The following is a 20825-nucleotide window of genomic DNA, read 5'->3' on the forward strand; positions in this document are numbered from 1 at the left end:
GAGAGATTTCGTAGTGTATTTTGAGCATCCACAAATCTCACCTCCCCCAAGAGATTTCGAGAGAATTGAATCAAAATTTTTCATAGAATCTCTACAAATCAATTAAACTCCATAAAAATCCATGGATTTATAAATCCATTAAAATCTCTCAAATTCTCAATTGAATACACCCTCCTAAATTTGTTTACTTATAAGTGAACACATATATTATTAGACCGTAAAATCATGTCATAACTCATTCATTTGAGAGAGTAGGTAAATATTGTGGTCAGTTTTACTTTTAGGTCTAGTTGGATTATTAGTCTTTGTCGTGATAGTGTAGTAGTTGAAAGATAACTCTTGTGGTAAAAAATTAGGATTTAAACCATGTGGTGAAGTCGTTAGGATTTAGGCTCAAGTTTAAAAATTTCGTCAACTTTCCGTTTATTGTTAACACATAAAAACTAATAAACTTCACTACAGGAGCTTAAATCCTAATTTTTTTTATCACAAAAATTATCTTCTAGTTATTATATAACCACGAGACTAATAATCCAATTACGCCTTACTCTATTTATACAAAAGGAATATTCCTCTACAATTTTTTTAAAAATGGCATATAATTCATAAAATAGTAAAGAGGAGCAAAAGGACTAGAGAGTCAACACTGGGGGCTGCGTTCTGTCCAAGCGGACCATTCAAGGTCGATGCTGTACGTTGATGCCGTTCTGGTAAAAGCGCAAGCGCATACAGGTAATTCGATTGGGGAATTTGAAAAAATAACTAAATTTCGCATTCTAAATAGAATTCTAATTACCATTTTAAATTTTTAATCAGGGTAAATTACATTTTACCACCTCAGGTTTGAGGTTTATTATAACATCATACAACATCTTCAAAATATTTTGATTTTATACATCACGTACTATTTTATTTCAATATAATACGTCCGTTATATTTTCTATCTATTTATTCATTAAGAGCTAACGTGACTGCCATATTTGTGCCATGTGACTGTCAAATTTGTGCCACGTGGCAAAAAAATAATTTTTTATGCATTAAAAATATTATAATATTTACCCTATTTCAAAAAAAAAAAAAAACAACAACAAACCTAGAAATCGTCTTCCCCACCCAAAATTCCATGACCAAACCGGACCGTTTAAATCGGTTCCGATTCCAGTTTCAAATGAACAAGAACCGGCCAGAACCGAACCAAACTGTTTTATTAATAATAAATTAATTAATCATATATATACACACATGTCATGGTATAATAGATTGAAAAATTAGTTTCACCAAGTTGCAAAGTAGTGGATCCCATCCCAATTAAGGTTCACTCACCTCACCGGCTCACCTCACCTCACTCACAACCTCACATCCCCATTCCCCCATTTCACATAGTTGACGACCCCTCTTCCTTGTCGACGCTGCTTTTATAAGAAAAACAATTGATTTATCCATTTCATCAACCGCTGCTTTTGCAATCACACCAAAAACACTTCTCCACGGAAGAGGAAGCTGCTTTCTGCTTTCTTCATAGGTAAAGATTTCTTCCCTCTCTCTCTCTCTCTCTCTCTCTCTCTCTCTCTCTAAAATCCACTGTGTTTCTTCAGAGGGAGTTTTCGAGTTGGGTTAATTTCTATCACTTCATGGTTGGATTGTTTCAGTTTTTTTATACCTAAATTAAGCTTTGGTTCGCCCACAACTCCAACTCCCGTGCAGCGTAGACTTGTCGTGGACTCGGTTTCTAGAGGTAAAACTCCATTTTCTTCTCCACTTGTTTCGAGATATCTTTGGACCAACGTCTAATTTTTGTTATAATTGTTAATCAGATCTATTGTACTCTCTAATCCCAAAAAAAAAATTAAATTAAATGAAGTTAAATTAAACCTGTATTTGTTCATGCGAGATGTCAGATGTGGATGGATATGTGGAATTGTTTTGGGATTATAGGATTTGTTAGGTTTTCAAGTGTTGGGTTGTTTTGTTTCAAATTATTTTGGAATATCTCTCTCTTTAAACCTACGTATAAATAATTTATTAATTAATTGTACTAGTTTGTGTCTTTGATAGACCTAATGGTTGTAATTTGTAATTCAAAAACACCTGAATGGTCACTAGTGTTGGATTTGTTACTATTTTGTTTAGTGATTTGTGTCTTGTTATGCAATTTTTTTACCCGGTATCTGAGATCTTTTTTGTGTTAAGTCATTTGGAGGCTCCCCTGTACCGAGTCGTGTGACTTCTCAACTGATCTTTCTTCATTTGTTGTGTGAGTGTTTTATTTTTTTATTTTTTATTGTTAGAATCTGCTCTAAGTTTTGTATTCGGGTTTTATACGGCTTTGCTTATGTGGATTTCAAATTGATGTTGCTTGTGGATCAGTTTGTGGTTCAATTTCAATATGGATGTGAATGACAAACTCTGTGTTGAATTTGGGTTTTGTTTTTTGTCCAGTTTAGGAATGACGAACCAATCTGCTTTTTCATCATCACCTTCGTCATTACCGGGTCTAACACCATCACCACAAACTCTATGTATGAAACTTTAATTTTTTAGCACATTCCTTACTAATTTGAGTTGTAAGATATATAATTTTGAATTCAACGAATAAGATATATATATATATAATTAACTAATACATGAAGGAGATCACATGGGATAATTAAATTGTTTGAGATCATGTTTTGTATAGCTAGTGTAATGAAAACAAATTTCATGGTGCTCAAAACTTTGTTGACCAATTGCTCTTAGCGCATGTTTGTATCACTAGTGTAATGAATACAAATTACATGGTGCTTAAATTGTTTGATTATATGTTGTTTGATTGTGTATAGAAGCTGCTATTTGAAAAAGAATCTACCACTGCAAAGGACAATTGGATTTTTGTTTTTGCTGCTTGCTACTGCCAATATCAGGAGTTGTTGCTTGTTTGATTTTTGTTTTTGCTGCTTGTTGACTTGGTGCCACTGACCAAAGACATTTGCATTAAAAATGATATGTGTTGTATGCAACTTTATATAAACAGTTTTAGAAGATGTATTTGAATGCATGATAATTTGGTGTTCAAATAATTTAGTATTCGGAACCGTAAACCGGCAAGAACTGAATCGAAACCGGTGTAGACTGAACCGTATGGTTCTAGTAATAAATTTAAGCGGAACTGCACCGAACCGCACCGTGCCCACCCCTACTCTTCCCCATCCCCAGCCGCATTCACCCAAATTCCTCCATTGCCAAATTCCTTTCCTTTCTCCATTGTACTTCGCCACTTTTCTCCATTGCCAAATTGCTCTCCTCTTTAATCTCATCATCCCCATCATCAAAATCCAAAATAAATTGGCTCTAATTATCAAACAATTCAAGAGGAACATCGACGAAAAAATGGTCGCACTGTTCCTACCTACCATACCCGCACCGCGACCATGACCTACATCCATGCGATTGCTTTGCCTAGATTAGTTCTTGATTTGTTGAAGGCTTGAAGCCAAGAAACCCGACCTTGGAGCCTAAAATCCGACGACCCGCGAAGTGCCAAAAGAAAAACAATAGAGAAAATAAGGGAAAAAAGAAAGAAAACGATACAAAGAGAGACGGAAGAGAGAGAAACTGTGAGATTGTGAAACATTTTAGAGAGAGAAAGTAGAGAAGAGCGAAGAAGGAATGAGATTTGATCGTAGAGAAAAGCAAACGAAGCTCGAAGCTTGAAGCTCTACCCCTTGTGGTTGTCAATGTTGTAAGCCTAACTCCCTCTATCTAATTTGCTGTAAGGAAGCCCTAATTGGAGTTTTGTGTTTTGTGTGTGAGATTTGGGAGAAAAATTAAGGTTTTGTTAATTTCTGTTTTATTTTGTCGGATAGGGGAATAAACCCTAGGATTTTGTGACTTTTGTGTGAGATTTTGGGGGGGGGGGGGGGGGGAAATTAGGGTTTTGTAGGCTTTTAGATGAAGGGAGGGAGAAGAAGTGAATGCGCCGGGGGGGGGGGGGGGGGAATAGGGTTTTGTAGGCTTTTAGATGAAGGGAGGGAGAAGAAGTGAATGCGGCTGGGGATGGGGAAGGGGAAGACATGGGATTTTGGGTGGGGAAGACGATTTCTGGGTTTGGTGTTTTTTTTTGTTTTTTTTTTAAATAGGGTAAATATTATAATATTTATAATGCATAAAAAATTATTTTTTTGCCACGTGGCACAAATGTGGCAGACACGTTAGCTCTTAACGGATCAATTGATGTAAAAGTGAGGTGACACCCCGACCTGGAAAGGTCGAAGCACGCTGGTCATCACCGTGAGGTGACGTAACCATAAGGGTAAGTGGTGCAAAAGTGAAAAATTTCAAGACTAATGGAGACTAATTATACTAAATAGTGAAAAAGTGCGCAATCGTGGGAAGAACCCACTACAATTATTCAAAGCGTAATAGACAGTGAGACTACAGAAGAGTAGTCAAAACAACTAAGTACACTTATTACATAATCGTGATAAGTTTGTACGTTTAAACAGAAGAGTATGTCAGAATTGCCGTGATTCCTTGAATGCCACAAAGAGTACAACTATCTAGGTCCTGGAGGGGCGAAAAACAAAGTTGAGTGAGTTAGCAAAACAATGCTTATACGAAATCCTTTATTTTTGAATATACTAACCATTCGCCGTAAAACAAGTATAGTTTCCTTAAAACATACTACATAGGTATGTAAACAATAAATCAACAACATTGTAATAATAATATAACCAGAAATATGCCAAGTTATGATGTATCAAATGCCACAATAATATAATCATGTGATAATAAAGTATAGCTAAGTGCTCATCCATCTAAGCTGACACACAAGTTCGAATAGATAATTTCTGACACGAACAGGATTGGGTGTAATCAATATGCTCTAGTACTACAATCATGTGAAGGCTGGTGCAGAAGCATGGTCACATACAAGTCGAATTGCCTAATGCAATCTACCCGACAGGACTGGCACCTAACTTGAATCCAAGACGAGCGAATAGTGCGATGTGAACATACACGTGAAAGACTGGCCCTGGCCCTAGGGCGAGTACTAACACCAGTGCAGCAAGATGAGCATGTACAAATATATATGAATATCATGACAGTAATATCTCAACCTTATAGCAGCATTTATCATAATTATATCACAATAACGGATACTTGGCAATATAAGCGTAAAAGTGAAGTAAATACGCATTTATGGAAACTATAATTACGTATAGGTATAAAAACAAACTACCCACTCACAAGTACGTTACTGGGTCATAGCCCTCGAGCCTAGCTTGGCCTCGAACGTCCTCGGGGATACGTTTCCCCTATATGTGAAATAACTAAAATAGAATTAATTAAAGCATATATACGGAAACCTAAATAAAACCCCCATAGTTTGCTCAAACCTAGGGTTTAAATATACCTTCGTGACCTACTCGACGTCACGAACATCCCCAAATTTTTAAAATAATTTTTGGACGGCTCATGCGCTGGCAATGGCACAGCCAGACGCGCCCCCACGCACAAGCCACTGTCGTCAGTTAGTCTGACGCCGTCAGGAATATTCCGTTAAAAGCTAATAGAAGTTAACGGCATTACCTGACGCCGTCAGGAATATTCCGTCAACTATGACAGAATATTTTGTCTCCTTCTCCAGTTTTCCTAGCTGTCGCCGCATTCCGCCGCAGTCTGCAACTTGGTTTTTCACTTGATTTCTGGAAAATTTTCAATCTCATTATTCTAATTCATTTCTCAACCATTTTTGACGTACTTTATATGGATTTGAAGCTCGTGAAGAGTAGAATCATGTTATACCTGTTTGGAGTCCAAAAAATAGACAAAGATCATCGGAAAAATCCTCGAAATTTCGGCCAAAAGTGAACTCTTCGAAACTCAATCGTTTCACTTCCAAATTTCTCCCAAATTGTTGTAGGAGCTTGCGTAGAAGCTTCCCCAAGCTTCAAAACTTCCTAACTAGTTCGAAAACTCGTCAAACTCAGTTTTCCCAAGTTTGGACCTCACGAGTTCAACGTTGAAAACTCATCCATTCCAGGTTTCAAAAACATGGTTATGTTCTTGAGGATGAGATTAACACAAAAATGAGATTCTTGGGTTTGATCCGCGAGCTTTGAAGCTCGTTTGAGGGTTTGCAGAGAAAGAGAGAGTATACGGGAGAGAGAGAATGAAGAGAGAGATTTCCTTTTCTCTTTTTCTGATTAGGGAACAGAAATGAGGGAATGAATGAGATTGGTGAGAAAGTGAAATAATGGAGGAGGGTGCACAGGATAGGCTAAATAAAAGCTAGGGATAGGGTTTTGGATTTTGTACAGAAAAGAGTATCGAAAATCTATCCGGAATAGTATTTTCACACTGATAAAGTTTACGTACAATCGCAATGTGTACAATTTAAATGTGATAGCGAGAAATAAAATAAAAGCGATATGAATACGTCCACGTCACTTGCCAATAAGGGCATAACAATCAATACACATACTAGGGGAGAAATTACATAGGAAAATTAGGGACGAGTCGTCACATATGTCTTTTATTGCCATCTTTGTCCTTTCTATAGTATAGACGATAATCCAAAACCACATAAACCCAACCCATCACATCCCAACCCAAGCACAGCTAGCCATGGCGTTCAACACGATCCCTCTCTCTTCCTTTTTTATACTCTCACACACAACCTTCATTTAGTTCCAAACCCCCAAAATTTTTTCGCCCTCTTCCACACGAAGACGACTTTCACTTTCAGTCTCAGTCAGCTTTCTCGTATACTCTCCAATTTCTGATTTTCAACTACGACGATGTAATCCTTGAGTTCGAGCACTTGCACCACCAAGCTTACAATAAGGCCTTCGCTCACTTTCAGTGTCCGCTACCCTTCCTCAACATCTATGCCCCTGGGACTTCCACTTCTAAGATTTAATATGAAAATACTAATACACCCTTAAAATAAAGTTTTCTAAAAAAATAAAATAAAATAAACCAAAAAACAAAAGGCTCGGCTGTTTTTTACCGCCATCTATGTCTCTTGTATAATATAGGCGATAATCCAAAACCATAGAAACCTAACCCATCACATCCCAACCCAAGCACAGCCAGCCATAGTGTGCATCACGATCTCTCTCTCTTCCTCTTTTATACTCTCACACACAACCTTCATTTAGTTCTGATCCCCTAAAAAATTTTCGACCTCCTCCACACGAAGACGACTCCCACTCTCAATCTCGGTCAGCTTCCTTCTTTGCTCTCCAATTTCTAATTGTTAGCTACAACGATGTAATCCTTGAGTTCGAGCACTTGCACCACCAAGCTTACAACAAGGCCTTCGTTCACTTCAGTGTCCGCTGCCCTTCCTCAACATCTCAGCCCTTCAATTGGGACCTCCACTTCTAAGATTTAATATGAAAATACTAATGCACCTTTAAAATAAAGTTTTCTAAACAAAAAAAAAACAAAAAACAAAAGGCTCGACTGTCTTTTACCGCCATCTCTGTCTTTTCTATAGTATATACGATAATCCAAAACCACAGAAACCCAACCCATCACATCCCAACCCAAGCACAGCCAGCCATGGTGTGCATCATGATCCATCTATCTTGCTCTTTTATACTCTCACACATAACCTTCATTTAGTTTTGAACCCCCAAAATGTTTTTGACCTCCTTCATATGAAGACAACTCTCACTCTCAGTCTCGGTCAACTTCCTCCTCTGCTCTCCAATTTCTGATTTTCAACTACGACGATGTAATCCTTGAGTTTGAGTACTTGCACCACCAAGCTTACAACGAGGCCTTCGCTCACTTTCAATGTCCGTTGCCCTTCCTCAACATCTCAGCTCCTCAATTGGGACCTCCACTTCTAAGATCGGCTCCACAACCAAATTGTTAGTGAAACGCCTAAAATGTGATGGTCCCTATCTCTTTCTCCCATTTTCTCCAAAGGTTGAACTTTAGATTTTGTTTTATTCTATGATTGAATTGGGGTGGTTCTAAAAGACGCTAGGCGCTAGTTGAGTGGTGGGTTAGAGCATAGCACCTAGGCGGACAAAGCGGATTTAAGTAAATCTACTATATTTCATATAAATAAGTGTTTATTTATACTTAAATATATATATATATATATATAATTTTTTTTTCGTCATAAACTACAAAATAGAATGACATATATATTATAAAGTATTGGACATAATGAAAACATGGGGAACAAGCATATAATGTGTTCATTTAAGTATTCAACAAGTCTTTACAATTTATTGAAAAAAATTAAAATAAAATGCAAAATGAAAGCTATTTATTTTTTGTCTAAGTAAGTTGCAACCTAGTTAGTGCCTAGGCGGGTTTGGGCGGGCTAGGCGGTTGCCTAGGCTGTCTAGGTGAGTGTCTCAGCAAGACTAGTCGTCCTTTCTTAATTTTCAAACGCCTAGGCATTAGTCGGGGTAGTGGCCAGCCGCCTAGTGCCTAGGCGGTGCTAGGCGGGGATTTTTAGAACAGTTTGTCTGACGAACTTCAAGGAGCACAGGTGGCTTTGAACTTATTCAATTCTACTTCGAATCTCCTTATCTCAATTGAATCTTGCTTTGTTTAATTTCCATGGATGACAATTTTTTTATATTTTTTGGTTGAGAAAACTTTATTTGAAGTGTGTATTAGTACTTTCATATCAAAATTTTGTTATAATTATCATAAATTTAAAAAGGTGGTTAGAATTCTATTTAGGGTCCAAAATTTGGTTAGTTTTCCAAATTTCCCAATTCGATTCCCACCGTAATGTCACACGTCACATGTATGTCTTGACCTAAACCAAACTAAAACAGTAGTAAAGTGTCATATGTTTTTATCATATTGGACCAGCTTCCACTACGGTGTAGGCTTCACATTTTTTAAGACTGCTTAGGGCTGCTTGTGGTCCAATCAAGGCCGGTCTAGAGATTTTTGAGGTCTGGGGTGACGCCAAAAAAATGTGCCCTCACTTTATATAAGAAAATTATTTGTTTTCACACGTAAGACATCGATAAAATTATACTTAGAAAATCACTTCAAACTTAATAATTTAGAAACACGAAAAAACTATTTCATTTTGTATCGTGAGAAGGAAACAAAAAAACTCCAGGTTTACAAGTAGATAGATATGAGTTTTGTTTTCCATTTGAACTTTTAAAGTGTTTTTGTATAAATCATGAGGTGTTTTTTCTTATTTACTAACCTTGTCAATATGGGATTAAAAAAGTAATGATGTTTTTTTGTCTTTAATTGATATGTATAAGTAATAAATGAGTATTAAATTAAATGTTTTGATGACACGTCATATGATTTGCAAATTTGGTCTAAAAATTTGGCCAACGCATTACTCTTTGTTGAAGATTAGACTTGAATTGGAACAAATGTTTAAAAATAACAATTCACATAGCTACTAGCTACTAATTAAAAATAAATTAACAACCAAACAAAAATTTGTAAAAATTGAAAAGAATAAACATGCACTTATCATTTTGAACTTAGGACATCTCGTTAATTTTAAACAACAAAAACCATTAATTCTAGTTAAACTTCTTGATTATTTAGCCAAATTTTATATATTTATACTCTAATGAAAAGAAATTTGTAAAAATTGAAAGGGAAATAAGCACGCATGGTGTTTTGAACCCAAGAACTCCTCATTAATATCAAACAACAAAATCATCAGTTCTAGTTAAATTTCTTTGTCATTGAACCAAATTTTATAAATTTATACTTTTATGAAAATATGTATAAATATACCACCCTAATAATTTTAAAGCCCCCAATTATTTTGGGGCCCTGGACGGTCGCCCTGCCAGCACTAGGCCTAGGTCGGGCCTGGGTCCAATTTATTTGTGTACCTGCATGTACTTAACTTATTGTTTTTTAACAAATGATATTATCTACACTAAAATCATCTCCAACTCTTAGGTTAAAATCTAAAATTTTAAACTCAAAAATATTGAAAATCACTAAACCGACATCATGAAACTCATAGAACAATACGAAAGAATATGAAATACATAAAAGAATTGTTTTAAATTACTTGAGCAAATTTTTTTTTTAATTACTTGAGCCATTGGATTAAATTTGGACCATTAGATCTTTTTTAGGCTTAAATGTCAAAATGGTCCCTGTGTTATAGCCATATGACCAATTTAGTCCCCGTTTTTTTCAATTTGGCTAACTTAGTCCTCATATTTCTATGTTAAACAATTAAGGACATTTCATCTAATCTCTTTTAAAAATTCATAATAAAAATGTATGAGATATAATTACCCTTTCTCTTTACAAAAAATGTAAATCAATGAGAAATAACACATAAGAGATAAAACTTCTAATCTGAAAAATGATTAAGGTTGTGACATAGAAAAGATAGGAGGTAATGTTAGGGAAAAGGTCGGAGAGTTGGGAGGAGAATAATTTTTCTTTTAATTTTAATTTTAAATATTTTAAATCAAATAAATTATAATTTTATAAATAAGTTATAATAATTTATATTTTTTTTTTACAAAAATTAGACAGAACTGTCCTTAATTGGTTAACAGAGATAAACACAATGACCAAATTGTTTAAATTGAAAACACAATGACTAAATTGACCCAATGACTAAAACATAGAGAGCATTTTAACATTTAAACCTTTCTTTTACCATTGGATTTAATCATATTAGATCTTAGTAGTTGGATTCAATGAATTTATAAATTTAAAACTAAAACAAATACACATATATAGTGGGGCAGCCCCACTAACCCAGGGGAATCCTGGTCTAAATTTGTCCTAGAAATAAGTTTTGGGTTAAAACTCATATTTGCCCCAAGTTAGGGTAAGTTTAGAACCTAAATTTGAGTTTTACTCAAAGGGTTGGAGTAGGTCTAAGGGGTGGAGGAGTAGCTCACAAGGGGCTAGCAATAATGTAGTTTAAATTCGCCTTTGACAAGAATTGAACATAAGACCTCTCACTTACCAGTGAAGAGAAATACTACTAGACTGTAATATTGAGTGGTTGTTTGGGAAAGGATTTAATTAGTTGATTAGTTACTCTCAACATCCAATTTTCAACTACTCTCAACATCCAATTTTGTAAAGGAGTGGTGGTTGTGTGTTCAATAAAGGAGTGGTGTCCCCCCTTGGCTCATGGTATTATGACATTAACAATTCAACACAGATGCCAATCTGCTGCGGGCCTACAGCATGATTCGTTTCGACCATAAAACACAAAACAAAAAACAGCATGACTCACGATTATTAATTAAGAACTATATATACTCTCTACTTAATCTAGTGATGAAACAAAACGAAACAAAACATCTCCAGGTCTAAGGTTTTATAAAATCGTATCACAAATCACCGAGTGAGAACCGATACAAATTATCTTGTCTGCAATGCGATGCGTGTTAATGTTTTATTCGAACTTCTTATGTTTTTGTTCTTTTCACTTGCAACTTAAAAATAAATACAACACCTGCTCCTTCTCGGATTATAAATTTATTAAAAGAACCAAACAAACATTACAAAATGGTTGATGAGACAAATAGAACAGTTATAAATATTGTGTGTAAAATCAAGGAAACAAGCGTACATAATACAACAAAGATCCTAATAGAGAACTTCAAACTGTTGTTCTACATTTGGCAAATCATGTAGGTTTATAATATAGAGGACCAAAAACGAACATATTATCAACAAAGCAGACGAAGGACAGCAATCATGCGTGCCTATTTTTATACATTAACAAAAAAAAATATTATTTATAATTCCCATTTTACCGTAACACATAATAATCTTTCTACTCCAATTTTCAACACAACTGCTGAAAACCCATCCCCCACCAGACATCGCGCCACCATCCAAACAACCACCACGTGACTCCCTCTCAACTTTAGCATCGCCATCTTCTCCGCTAACAAAAGTTACGCACGCGATCCCAACACATACTCATTAGTGGCAGAGTTCGTATTTCATGTGAGAAGAGGCATCTCACACTACTACAATATACCTTATCAGTGGCGAAGCAAAAACCGACAAGAAATCAATTTCTGTCGGAAATTTAGAAAAAATCCGACATAAAACAATGTAATGTCGGATTGGAATAGCGACACTAATGCTGGCGTCACGAAAGGGCTTCAGTGTCGGTTTGTACGCTTAATCCGCCAGTACGCAGCGTTGGTTAAAAGCGACACTGACACTGACATCGGTTTAAAGCAATGCAAACTTCAACATTACGTCAGTTTAAAGAGACGCTAATTACCAATTTAATTATAAAATATCCAAACTACCATTGATTTTGACCGACATTACATAACATATGGATACATATTTTATGATGTCGTTCATGAGCGACACCAAATATATTAATAATAAAAAAATCATTTTCCGTTTTTAATTAATAGTAATTAAAAATTATTATATAAAAATAAATCCCACCATATGTCAATGAAAAAACAAACTATTTTAAGCAAACTTCATATTAAAAATAAAATTTCTACCAACTATATATTAAATTTAAAATTAACTACAATTCCTAAAAATGTCCAACTAATACAAATTCTTCCCGAACTCTTGCAAAAGATTTTGAACCGGTTGTGTGGTTCATAGTTTTCAACTGCCGATTATGCTTTTTTTTCCGGCAATCTCCTGAAAAATAAAAGAATTTATTAGACAAATTTCAAGGTATAATAAAATAAATCATGAAACGTTTACCATCATTTTTTCTTTATTCCAGTATGCCACCATCGAAATATTTCTGTAATCTTTAACCTCTGTTATGCTTTTTTTTTTTCGGCAATCTCCTGAAAAATAAAAGAATTTATTAGACAAATTTCAAGGTATAATAAAATAAATCATGAAACGTTTACCATCGTTTTTTCTTTATTCCAGTGTGCCACCATCGAAATATTTCTGTAATCTTTAACCTCTGCTGCTACATGTTTCAAAAACGCACTAGAATTATAACTAATGCATTTTCCAGACGTATCAAACGAACAAGGTTGTTCTTTCCAATTTGAAATTGAGGGTCCGTATCTCTGTTGAGTTGATCCTTATAAATACAGAAAAAAAAATTAAAAACCAAGAAACAAAAATAAATTTTCAATTTAAGCATAAAACTAGTTAGAATACAAAATAGAAACTAAAATTAATAATCATAATAATTTAAAAATGAACCACCTTCGAGCTCTTCCTCTTCGAATTGGAGTTCCTCAGAATGTTGATCTTTAAAATGGTGAGCCATAGCAAATGGGGAAGGAGAAGAGGAAAACCTGAAAAGGAGGAAGAAAGGGACGCAGAAGAAGAAAGTCTGAAATTGGGGGAGAAATGAAAGCACAGATGAAATGGGAAAGAGAGGGGTTTAAATATGGGTACTTAGTTTGCATCGGTTTAAACCGACGCCAACTTCTGACACACTTTTTGAAATTCACATAGTGTTGCTTTAATGAAACTAGCGTCGCTTAAAACCGATGCAAACTTCTGACACACTTTTTGAAATTCACATAGCATCATGAAACTAGCGTCTGTTAAAACCGACGCCAACTTCTGACACACTTTTTGAAATTCGTATAGCGTCGCTTTAATGAAACTCGCGTCGCTTCAATGAAACTCGCGTTGCTTCAATGAAACTAGCGTCGATTAAAACCGACACTAAGTTTCTCCATCCATGTCCTCGTGCAAAACAAGCGGGAAATTTCCCGCCTAATATTTCAAATACTATAATTTATATATATATTAATTTTATAATTTTCTAACCCTAAAAAATACTATAATAATTATATATATTAATTTAACAATTTTATACCCCTAAAAACTATAATAATTATATATATTAAATTAAATTTTAAAAATTGGTGACCATTGGATCGGCTTAAATATACATACCATTCAATTTCTTAAGTGTTATACGTACAAAATAAATAAATTTAAATCTACTTAATATATATATACACACACACCATTGAACTTGATGGGTAACGAATTCTACGAAACTAATTTCAACGATCCAACTGTCAAACTTGTTTATATATGCTTCGAGATCGCATCAGCAAAAAATCTCAAAAAACAATCATTCAGAGATCAATTAACAAGATATAAAACGAAAAATCACGATTTAACGGTTATTTTAACTCCGATTTGACATAGATATTTAAAAAAACTAAAATCTATGTCGCTCAGAACCGACGTAGGCTTTAAAATATTTAAACACAATACTTTATGTCGCTTAAAAGTGACACTGTTTTGTTTAAAGCGACACCAATATTTAAAAATTATTAAAATATATGTTGGTTATAAGCAACATTAAATGTTTACGTCAGTTTAAAAGCGACGTAGACATTTTATGATCGTTATAAGCGATAGTAAATCTGACGTCATGTTCAGTTATTGTCACAACTGTCTTATCTGCCACTATATTATATTAAACCGACACCACCTACTGACACTATAAGGCCCTTTTCTAGTAGTGTCACAAATTTAAAAGGAATTACACGGATGGTATTTACAAAGTTACTAACCAAAACATCATAAATTTTTTTAGTAGTGCTGCACTTTTTTTATAAGGATAAAATTGAGAGTTTAGGTGTAAAAATATTAAAATTGGGTGTAGAATGAGAATAGTTGGGTACAAATAAAATTTCACAAACTAAATTCATTTAAATTAAAAACAAAAAAATAAGTGTGTAACTCACCCAAAGAGCTAAGAATTTTTTAGGTTAAGTCTCCACTAATATAATCCTAACTCATATTTCACTTTTCAATTTCATTGTATTATGCGACTCAAGTGAAATAAATTTTGAGTTTTTCTTTATACAAGTAATATTTTAGACTCAATTCATCTAAACTATGGAAAGAAATATTCGAACTTACGTGTAAAGGAGCAAAGATACTGCTCTAACAAACTTAGTTAAATTCATGTATATATGCATCATTTATGAGTTGAAAACTTCACAATACAAATCTACCACAAGATAATATGAATCTAAAATGTCATTTTTATTGACACGCACGCTAAAACACCAAAATTAAATATGATTACAACACAAAAGCTAAGCCATAATTAGTCTTGAATTTGGTTGAGTACGTAGGACTCCTATGCATGTGCATCTCCAGTCTTTGCTCCTCTTGCCCGCAGCAGTACATGGACGGAACGTATACTCAATTATATGCTCTGGTTAGGTTTTTGTGTAGATTTATTAGTTTTGCGAACGGTAGCTTCTGTTATATAGATGGTATCATTCACCTAACAATACTTAGCACGCAGGACCTGCATTGCATGGGGACCAATATTCATTCACTGCAGGCTTTGACACAAAAGTATAGACACATCGACTTTTTATCATATAAATCACATGCCATGCAATCGTGAGGTTTCTACGTGCTCGATGGAAAAGTTGGAAAGAGAACTGTACGATTGAGCGTAGATTAGAACCCATATTCAATGTCATTATAAAAGAAAAGGAAAATAAATATAATACCCGAAAGGTACAAATCGAGCCCTTGTTTAGCCTTTGTTTTCAAATCGAGCCTAATATACATGGCTTGTCTAAAAGTACTTTTGTAGAAGCCACTTTTGTTTGCAAGTGCTTATTGTATAAGCGGTATTTAAAATATAACAAAATGTTTATAAAAAGGTTCATGTGATTCCTAAAAGTACGTTTATAACTCAAAACATTTTCTTCCCAAATACGTTTTTTTTTAACCAAATAAACACTTTTTAGTCATTCTAAAATATTGTCAAATAGGTCGATAAAATAGAACAAGCCAATATAAGATGAACAAGGTACAAAAAAAAGCATGGTATGAAGTTTTCTGTAGGACCAGAGTCGAGTCCTCATCACACCCACCATTTTCCAACTATAAAGTCTTTCACAAGATTTTCGTGATTTAAATTTAAAACTTTCCCCGAAATGAAAAGGTTCCACATTCTCATTTGTACCACAAAACCATAAAATAGCACATTTACATAATTATAAATCAATTTTGTATATAATAGATGAAACTTTCACACACTAATTGTCTCTTCTTGTACATTTTTATTTACTTTTAGTTGAAGCGGTTATTTGGATAAAAATCTGAATGTATGTTGACACACTCTTCAATGCATATGAAACCAACATATAAAATAATAGGAAAACTAATGAAAAGGGCTTGAAAATTTTGAGTTTTAATGATAAGGACAAAATAAAGGGTAAAGTGAATAGTACCAGAATTGACTTTTTAGTGTAAAAATGTGATTTTTCGTTAAAGTGAACAGTACCGGGTGTTTTTCGTTAAAATTCCCTAAAATAATAGGGCTCGCCTCCATATGTGTCAACTTTGTTGTGAGCATTTCGCTCACCACATTTTACCGCTGGATTAACTATTGTTAGATAAGTATTAGTTTTGAAATTTGTGTAGCATATAAATTGAACCACATCATCAAAACTGTACCACAACTTCATGGTGGTGATAAAATAAAATAAACTCCAATATATCAAAGTAGTCTATTAATTTTTAGCCTTTAAATTTAATTAAGAAATTATTTTAAATAAAAAATAAATAAATGTATGCAGAAAAAGAAAAGATTGTTTGGTTTGGATATCGCTTCCATAATAAATACGTTAAAGAAAAGAAGATAAAAATTAAAAGTTGGGAAGCTTGGTTGGTTGGTCCATGTCGTGCAAGTAGTTGGTTTAAATGTTTTAACTGCAGCTCGTGAAGAGATAGAGAAGGACAGGAAGGTGAAAGGGATTTGTTTTGTCAGGTTCTGTGGTTTTGGGGCCTGTTGTTTCTGAGTAGTTGTTTGTTGTAGTTGGCAATTATCTTTGTCCTCCTCCTGATGGACTCTCCAAGGATCTCTGCTTTCTTCTTCTTCCCTCCACAATAAACAACTAGCATTCTATTTCTTCCCTGCATTTTTTTATTAATATTCATTACCATATCAGCCTCCATTAGCATTCTCTCTCTCTCCCTACCTGTGACTGTATATTGATTGAGATAACAAGAAACATTTGATATATATGGTGAGAAGAAACAATTTAACATAGAGAAATTAATAGGTAAAAAGAAAAAAAGGAATGAATGGTGGTACAGCTTCTGAAGAAGAATTCTCTGAGTTTGTAGAGGTTGATCCTACTGGAAGATATGGAAGAGTAAGCTCCTCTTCTCCTCTCCTCTAATTTGTTTTCAATTTTCATGACTTTCTGCTATTTGGGTTAGTTTATAATTTTGTTTTTAACTCCAAGATTGCTGTTTTTGTTTTTGCAGTACAACGAAGTTCTTGGCAAAGGAGCTTCAAAAACAGTGTATGGTTTCAATACCCTTTTAAAATTAATGCATAAGTTTGACTTTTTATGTGGTTTAATCAAAACCCCTCTCAAAATACTGCAGAAGTTTGAATTTTTATGTGGTTTGTTCAGTCAAAACCCTTTTGAATTTATGCACAAGTATATATTTTTATGTGGTTAAATTCAAAACCTTTTTCAAATTAATGCCCAAGTTCGAATTTTTGTGCAAAAAAATGTATTTTTGTTCATAATTTGTGTTGGTTTTTGCAGATATAGGGCCTTTGATGAGTATGAAGGGATTGAAGTGGCATGGAATCAGGTGAAGCTTTATGATTTTCTGAGAAACCCTGAGGATCTCGAGAGGCTATACCGCGAAATTCATCTACTCAAGACCTTGAAACACAACAATATCATGAAGTTTTACACCTCTTGGGTTGATACTACCAACAGAAATATCAACTTTGTTACTGAGATGTTTACTTCTGGTACTCTCAGGCAGTAAGTTTCAGTTTCACCCTTTGTTTTCTGGTCCGAGAATGTAAATTTTTTGTTGATTATTCAATGTGGGGGGTTTTTTTTTTTTTATTGGTTTTTGTGTGTAGGTATAGGCTAAAACACAAGAGAGTTAATATCAGGGCAGTGAAGCATTGGTGCAGGCAGATTTTGAAAGGGCTTCTCTATCTTCACAGCCATGACCCTCCTGTGATCCACAGAGATCTCAAGTGTGACAACATTTTCATCAATGGGAACCAAGGTGAGGTCAAGATTGGTGATCTTGGCCTCGCTGCTGTCCTCCGTAAATCTCACGCTGATCGTTGTGTTGGTAAGTCATTTCGAGGTGCTTGAATGTCTTTTCAGTGATTAGAATATCTAGAATTGCTTGACAATTTGAGGTTCTTCAAGCATATGCCAGTGTTCATAACGAACTTCCGGATATTTGTTTTTCGCACATGAACTAATTCGATAGAGTTTTTACTCTTTGAGATCATCTCATCTTTGTCTTGTTTCTCTCTCTTTCCCTTTGGTTTCTTTCCGCTTGCTCAGGAACACCGGAGTTCATGGCTCCAGAGGTTTACGAAGAGGAATACAATGAGTTGGTTGACATTTATTCTTTTGGGATGTGCATCTTGGAGATGGTTACCTTTGAATATCCATATAGCGAATGCAATAATCCTGCTCAAATCTATAAGAAAGTTATCACTGTAGGAACTCTGAACTCTCAAGTTACTTTTCGAGTTGGTTTTTGTTTCTTCCAAATGATTTATGTATTTAATTTTTGATATAGGGGAAAAAGCCAGAAGCCCTATTCAAGGTGAAGGATCCTGAGGTGCGGCGTTTTGTTGAGAAGTGCTTAGTGACTGTGTCTCGTAGGCTTTCTGCTAGGGAGCTTTTGAGAGACCCCTTTCTCCAGGTTGATGACTACGGATACAATTTAAGGCCAACAGAGGATCAAAGGGATATGTATGAAATAGGGCCTCTCTTAAGACAACCTCACTCTTCACTTCATCAAAGTAACAGCTCTTTGAGCAACGGGCATGGCAATTATCTTGGTTACGAAACAGAAAATGATTTGGACTACAATCCGATTGATTATGGATTGAGCGAAATTGATCTCTTCGCTTGTCAAGAGGATGAGCATTTTGGAGATGTTGACCTCACAATCAAAGGGAGGCGGAGAGAAGACGATGACATCTTTTTAAGGCTCAGAATTGCAGATAAAGAAGGTAAAAGTTTCAGTTTAACTGCATACATGTGCTGTTATGTCGTGTAAAATTCTGAAATGAAACTATACGTTCCTTTTCTCTGCAGGCCGCATCCGAAACATCTATTTCCCTTTTGATACTGAGAATGACACGGCATTGAGTGTTGCCAGAGAGATGGTTTCTGAGCTTGATATCACAGACCAAGATGTTACAAAAATAGCAGAGATGATTGATGGTGAAATTACTACCTTGGTACCGGAGTGGATTAAGGGACGTGGCATAGAAGAAATTCCCCATTGCAATAATGCAAGTTTTTGTCAAAATTGTGCTTCGTATGGTTCCATTTTGGATTATGCATCACCGGATATTCCTGGTGTCAAGCACCTCCAAGTTCTTCAGTGCTCAAAACACGGATCAGCTGCTGTCCATGGACGTTTCGAAGAGATTACATACCAAGTTGAAGGCGCAGAGCGTAGTCTTACAGGTGCACCTAGAACATCAAACCATTCTGATGGCTTGCACTATGCTGATATCTGGGCTCAAAGAGAAGGACCGGAATTAAGCTCACAAGGTTCAGGAGATTCGAGTGATATCCAATGCAACGAAAATCATGAAACATTGGATGTAACAAACTTTGGAAAGGAAGAGAGAATTATAATGATGGACAATCAGAGTGATTCGAAAGCAAGAAATTCTATCTCAGAGAAACTTTCAGCCACTTCTGATCGGTTAGATGATTATGAGAATGAGCTTCGCCAAGAACTGCGATGGCTCAAAGCAACGTATCAAATGCAGTTGAGGGAGATTAGGGACCAACAGCTTGGAGCTAGACCGAAAGCTTCAAGCCTAATTCCAAATTCAAATCACTCAGAGAACAGGGAGACAAATGGAGCTTCAATGTCCTTGGCTTCGCCCCAGCGGACAAAAGAAAACAAAAAACCTTCCTTGAAATCCTTTTCCTCGGGGAAGCATTTCACATATTTTCCAGTGGATGCTGAAAAGAAACATTTGGCAAGCCCTGGTGTCCAAAATCACGAGGCATTTGATGGGGCTTACAGTCCTGAACAAATCATTACTGCAAAGAGTTTCTATATTGGTGCATTGCTTCCACACTCTCTGCACCGGGCAACTTCTCTACCGGTCGATGCTATAGATGTTTAGGGGCCTGCCAACTTCTCTATTTCTGTCACCAGGTTTACACCACACCCTCAAATAATACTAGCAGGTGCCTCTTTTCACCGATACGAAAAACAAATGTGATGGTTATTACTTGTACAAGCTGAGATGTAATTTACAACCTGTAGGTTTTGTTCTCAGATGAAACAATTCCAGGTAAAAAAATTGAATCAATGTACATTACCCACTAACATGAAAGTAAGAAGGCTTGATTACATGAATTTGTGTCTCATGTCTCAGAAGGTAGGAGATAAGAGTTAATGTGATTTATGATGACTGCAGATGATAGTGAATCAGTGATGGGAGTAAATTAGTTGATACATTTCTTTGTGGTCTATAGAATGCCTTTACAAATGAATACACCTCGTGACATGTAAGTTCATCTCGTCCTTGAGACAAGTTCCCAATACTTTCTCCCAGTACCACAAGATGTCAAGAATGTTAGACGACCACTAGAGGAATTTTATCTCGTTTCTTATTCCGATGATATAAGAGGTCGCACTTGGTGCGATGGCAAGTGCCTTCGCCCATGAGCGGTAGGTCTCGGGTTCGAGACTTGGGAGCAGCCTCTCCATAAATGGGGGTAAGGCTAGCCGACATTCACCTCTCCCAGACCCTGCGTAAAGCGGGAGCCTTGTGCACTGGGTACGACCTTTTCTTATTCCGATGATATTGGATTACAAAAGCTTAAGCCGCCTAAAATGAGACAACAATG

At 35.4% G+C, this 20825-nt stretch overlaps 1 protein-coding gene and 1 long non-coding RNA gene across 3 annotated transcripts; both read left to right on the plus strand.

Annotated features, from left to right (window-relative positions):
* The first annotated feature begins 1303 nt into the window (after positions 1-1303).
* LOC114820669 (uncharacterized) lies at positions 1304-2623 on the plus strand. 2 transcript variants are annotated; one of them, XR_003768105.2, is made up of 3 exons: positions 1304-1522; positions 1650-1735; positions 2440-2623. It is a non-coding gene; the product is annotated as an uncharacterized lncRNA (long non-coding RNA). The 2 variants fall into 2 exon arrangements; XR_011574870.1 differs by having other exon boundaries at positions 1345-1522; positions 1596-1735.
* A 13985-nt stretch (positions 2624-16608) lies between these two features.
* Positions 16609-20331, plus strand: LOC103453116 (probable serine/threonine-protein kinase WNK9). The gene is made up of 7 exons (XM_008392664.4): positions 16609-17096; positions 17212-17249; positions 17502-17729; positions 17834-18054; positions 18276-18433; positions 18517-18955; positions 19041-20331. The coding sequence occupies exons 1-7, from the start codon at positions 17022-17024 to the stop codon at positions 20093-20095; spliced, it is 2214 nt and encodes a 737-aa protein (XP_008390886.3). The 5' UTR covers positions 16609-17021; the 3' UTR covers positions 20096-20331.
* The last annotated feature ends 494 nt before the right edge of the window (positions 20332-20825 follow it).

This window comes from Malus domestica, chromosome 13, assembly GCF_042453785.1.
Source record: "Malus domestica chromosome 13, GDT2T_hap1".
Taxonomy (NCBI): domain Eukaryota; kingdom Viridiplantae; phylum Streptophyta; class Magnoliopsida; order Rosales; family Rosaceae; genus Malus; species Malus domestica.

Coding starts and splice junctions, on each gene's coding strand:
- LOC103453116 (XM_008392664.4), top strand. CDS start 17,022: ATGAATGGTGGTACAGCTTCTGAAGAAGAATTCTCTGAGTTTGTAGAG. Junction 17,250..17,501: donor AAAGGAGCTTCAAAAACAGT/GTATGGTTTCAA, acceptor TGGTTTTTGCAG/ATATAGGGCCTTTGATGAGT. Junction 17,730..17,833: donor ACTTCTGGTACTCTCAGGCA/GTAAGTTTCAGT, acceptor TTTTGTGTGTAG/GTATAGGCTAAAACACAAGA.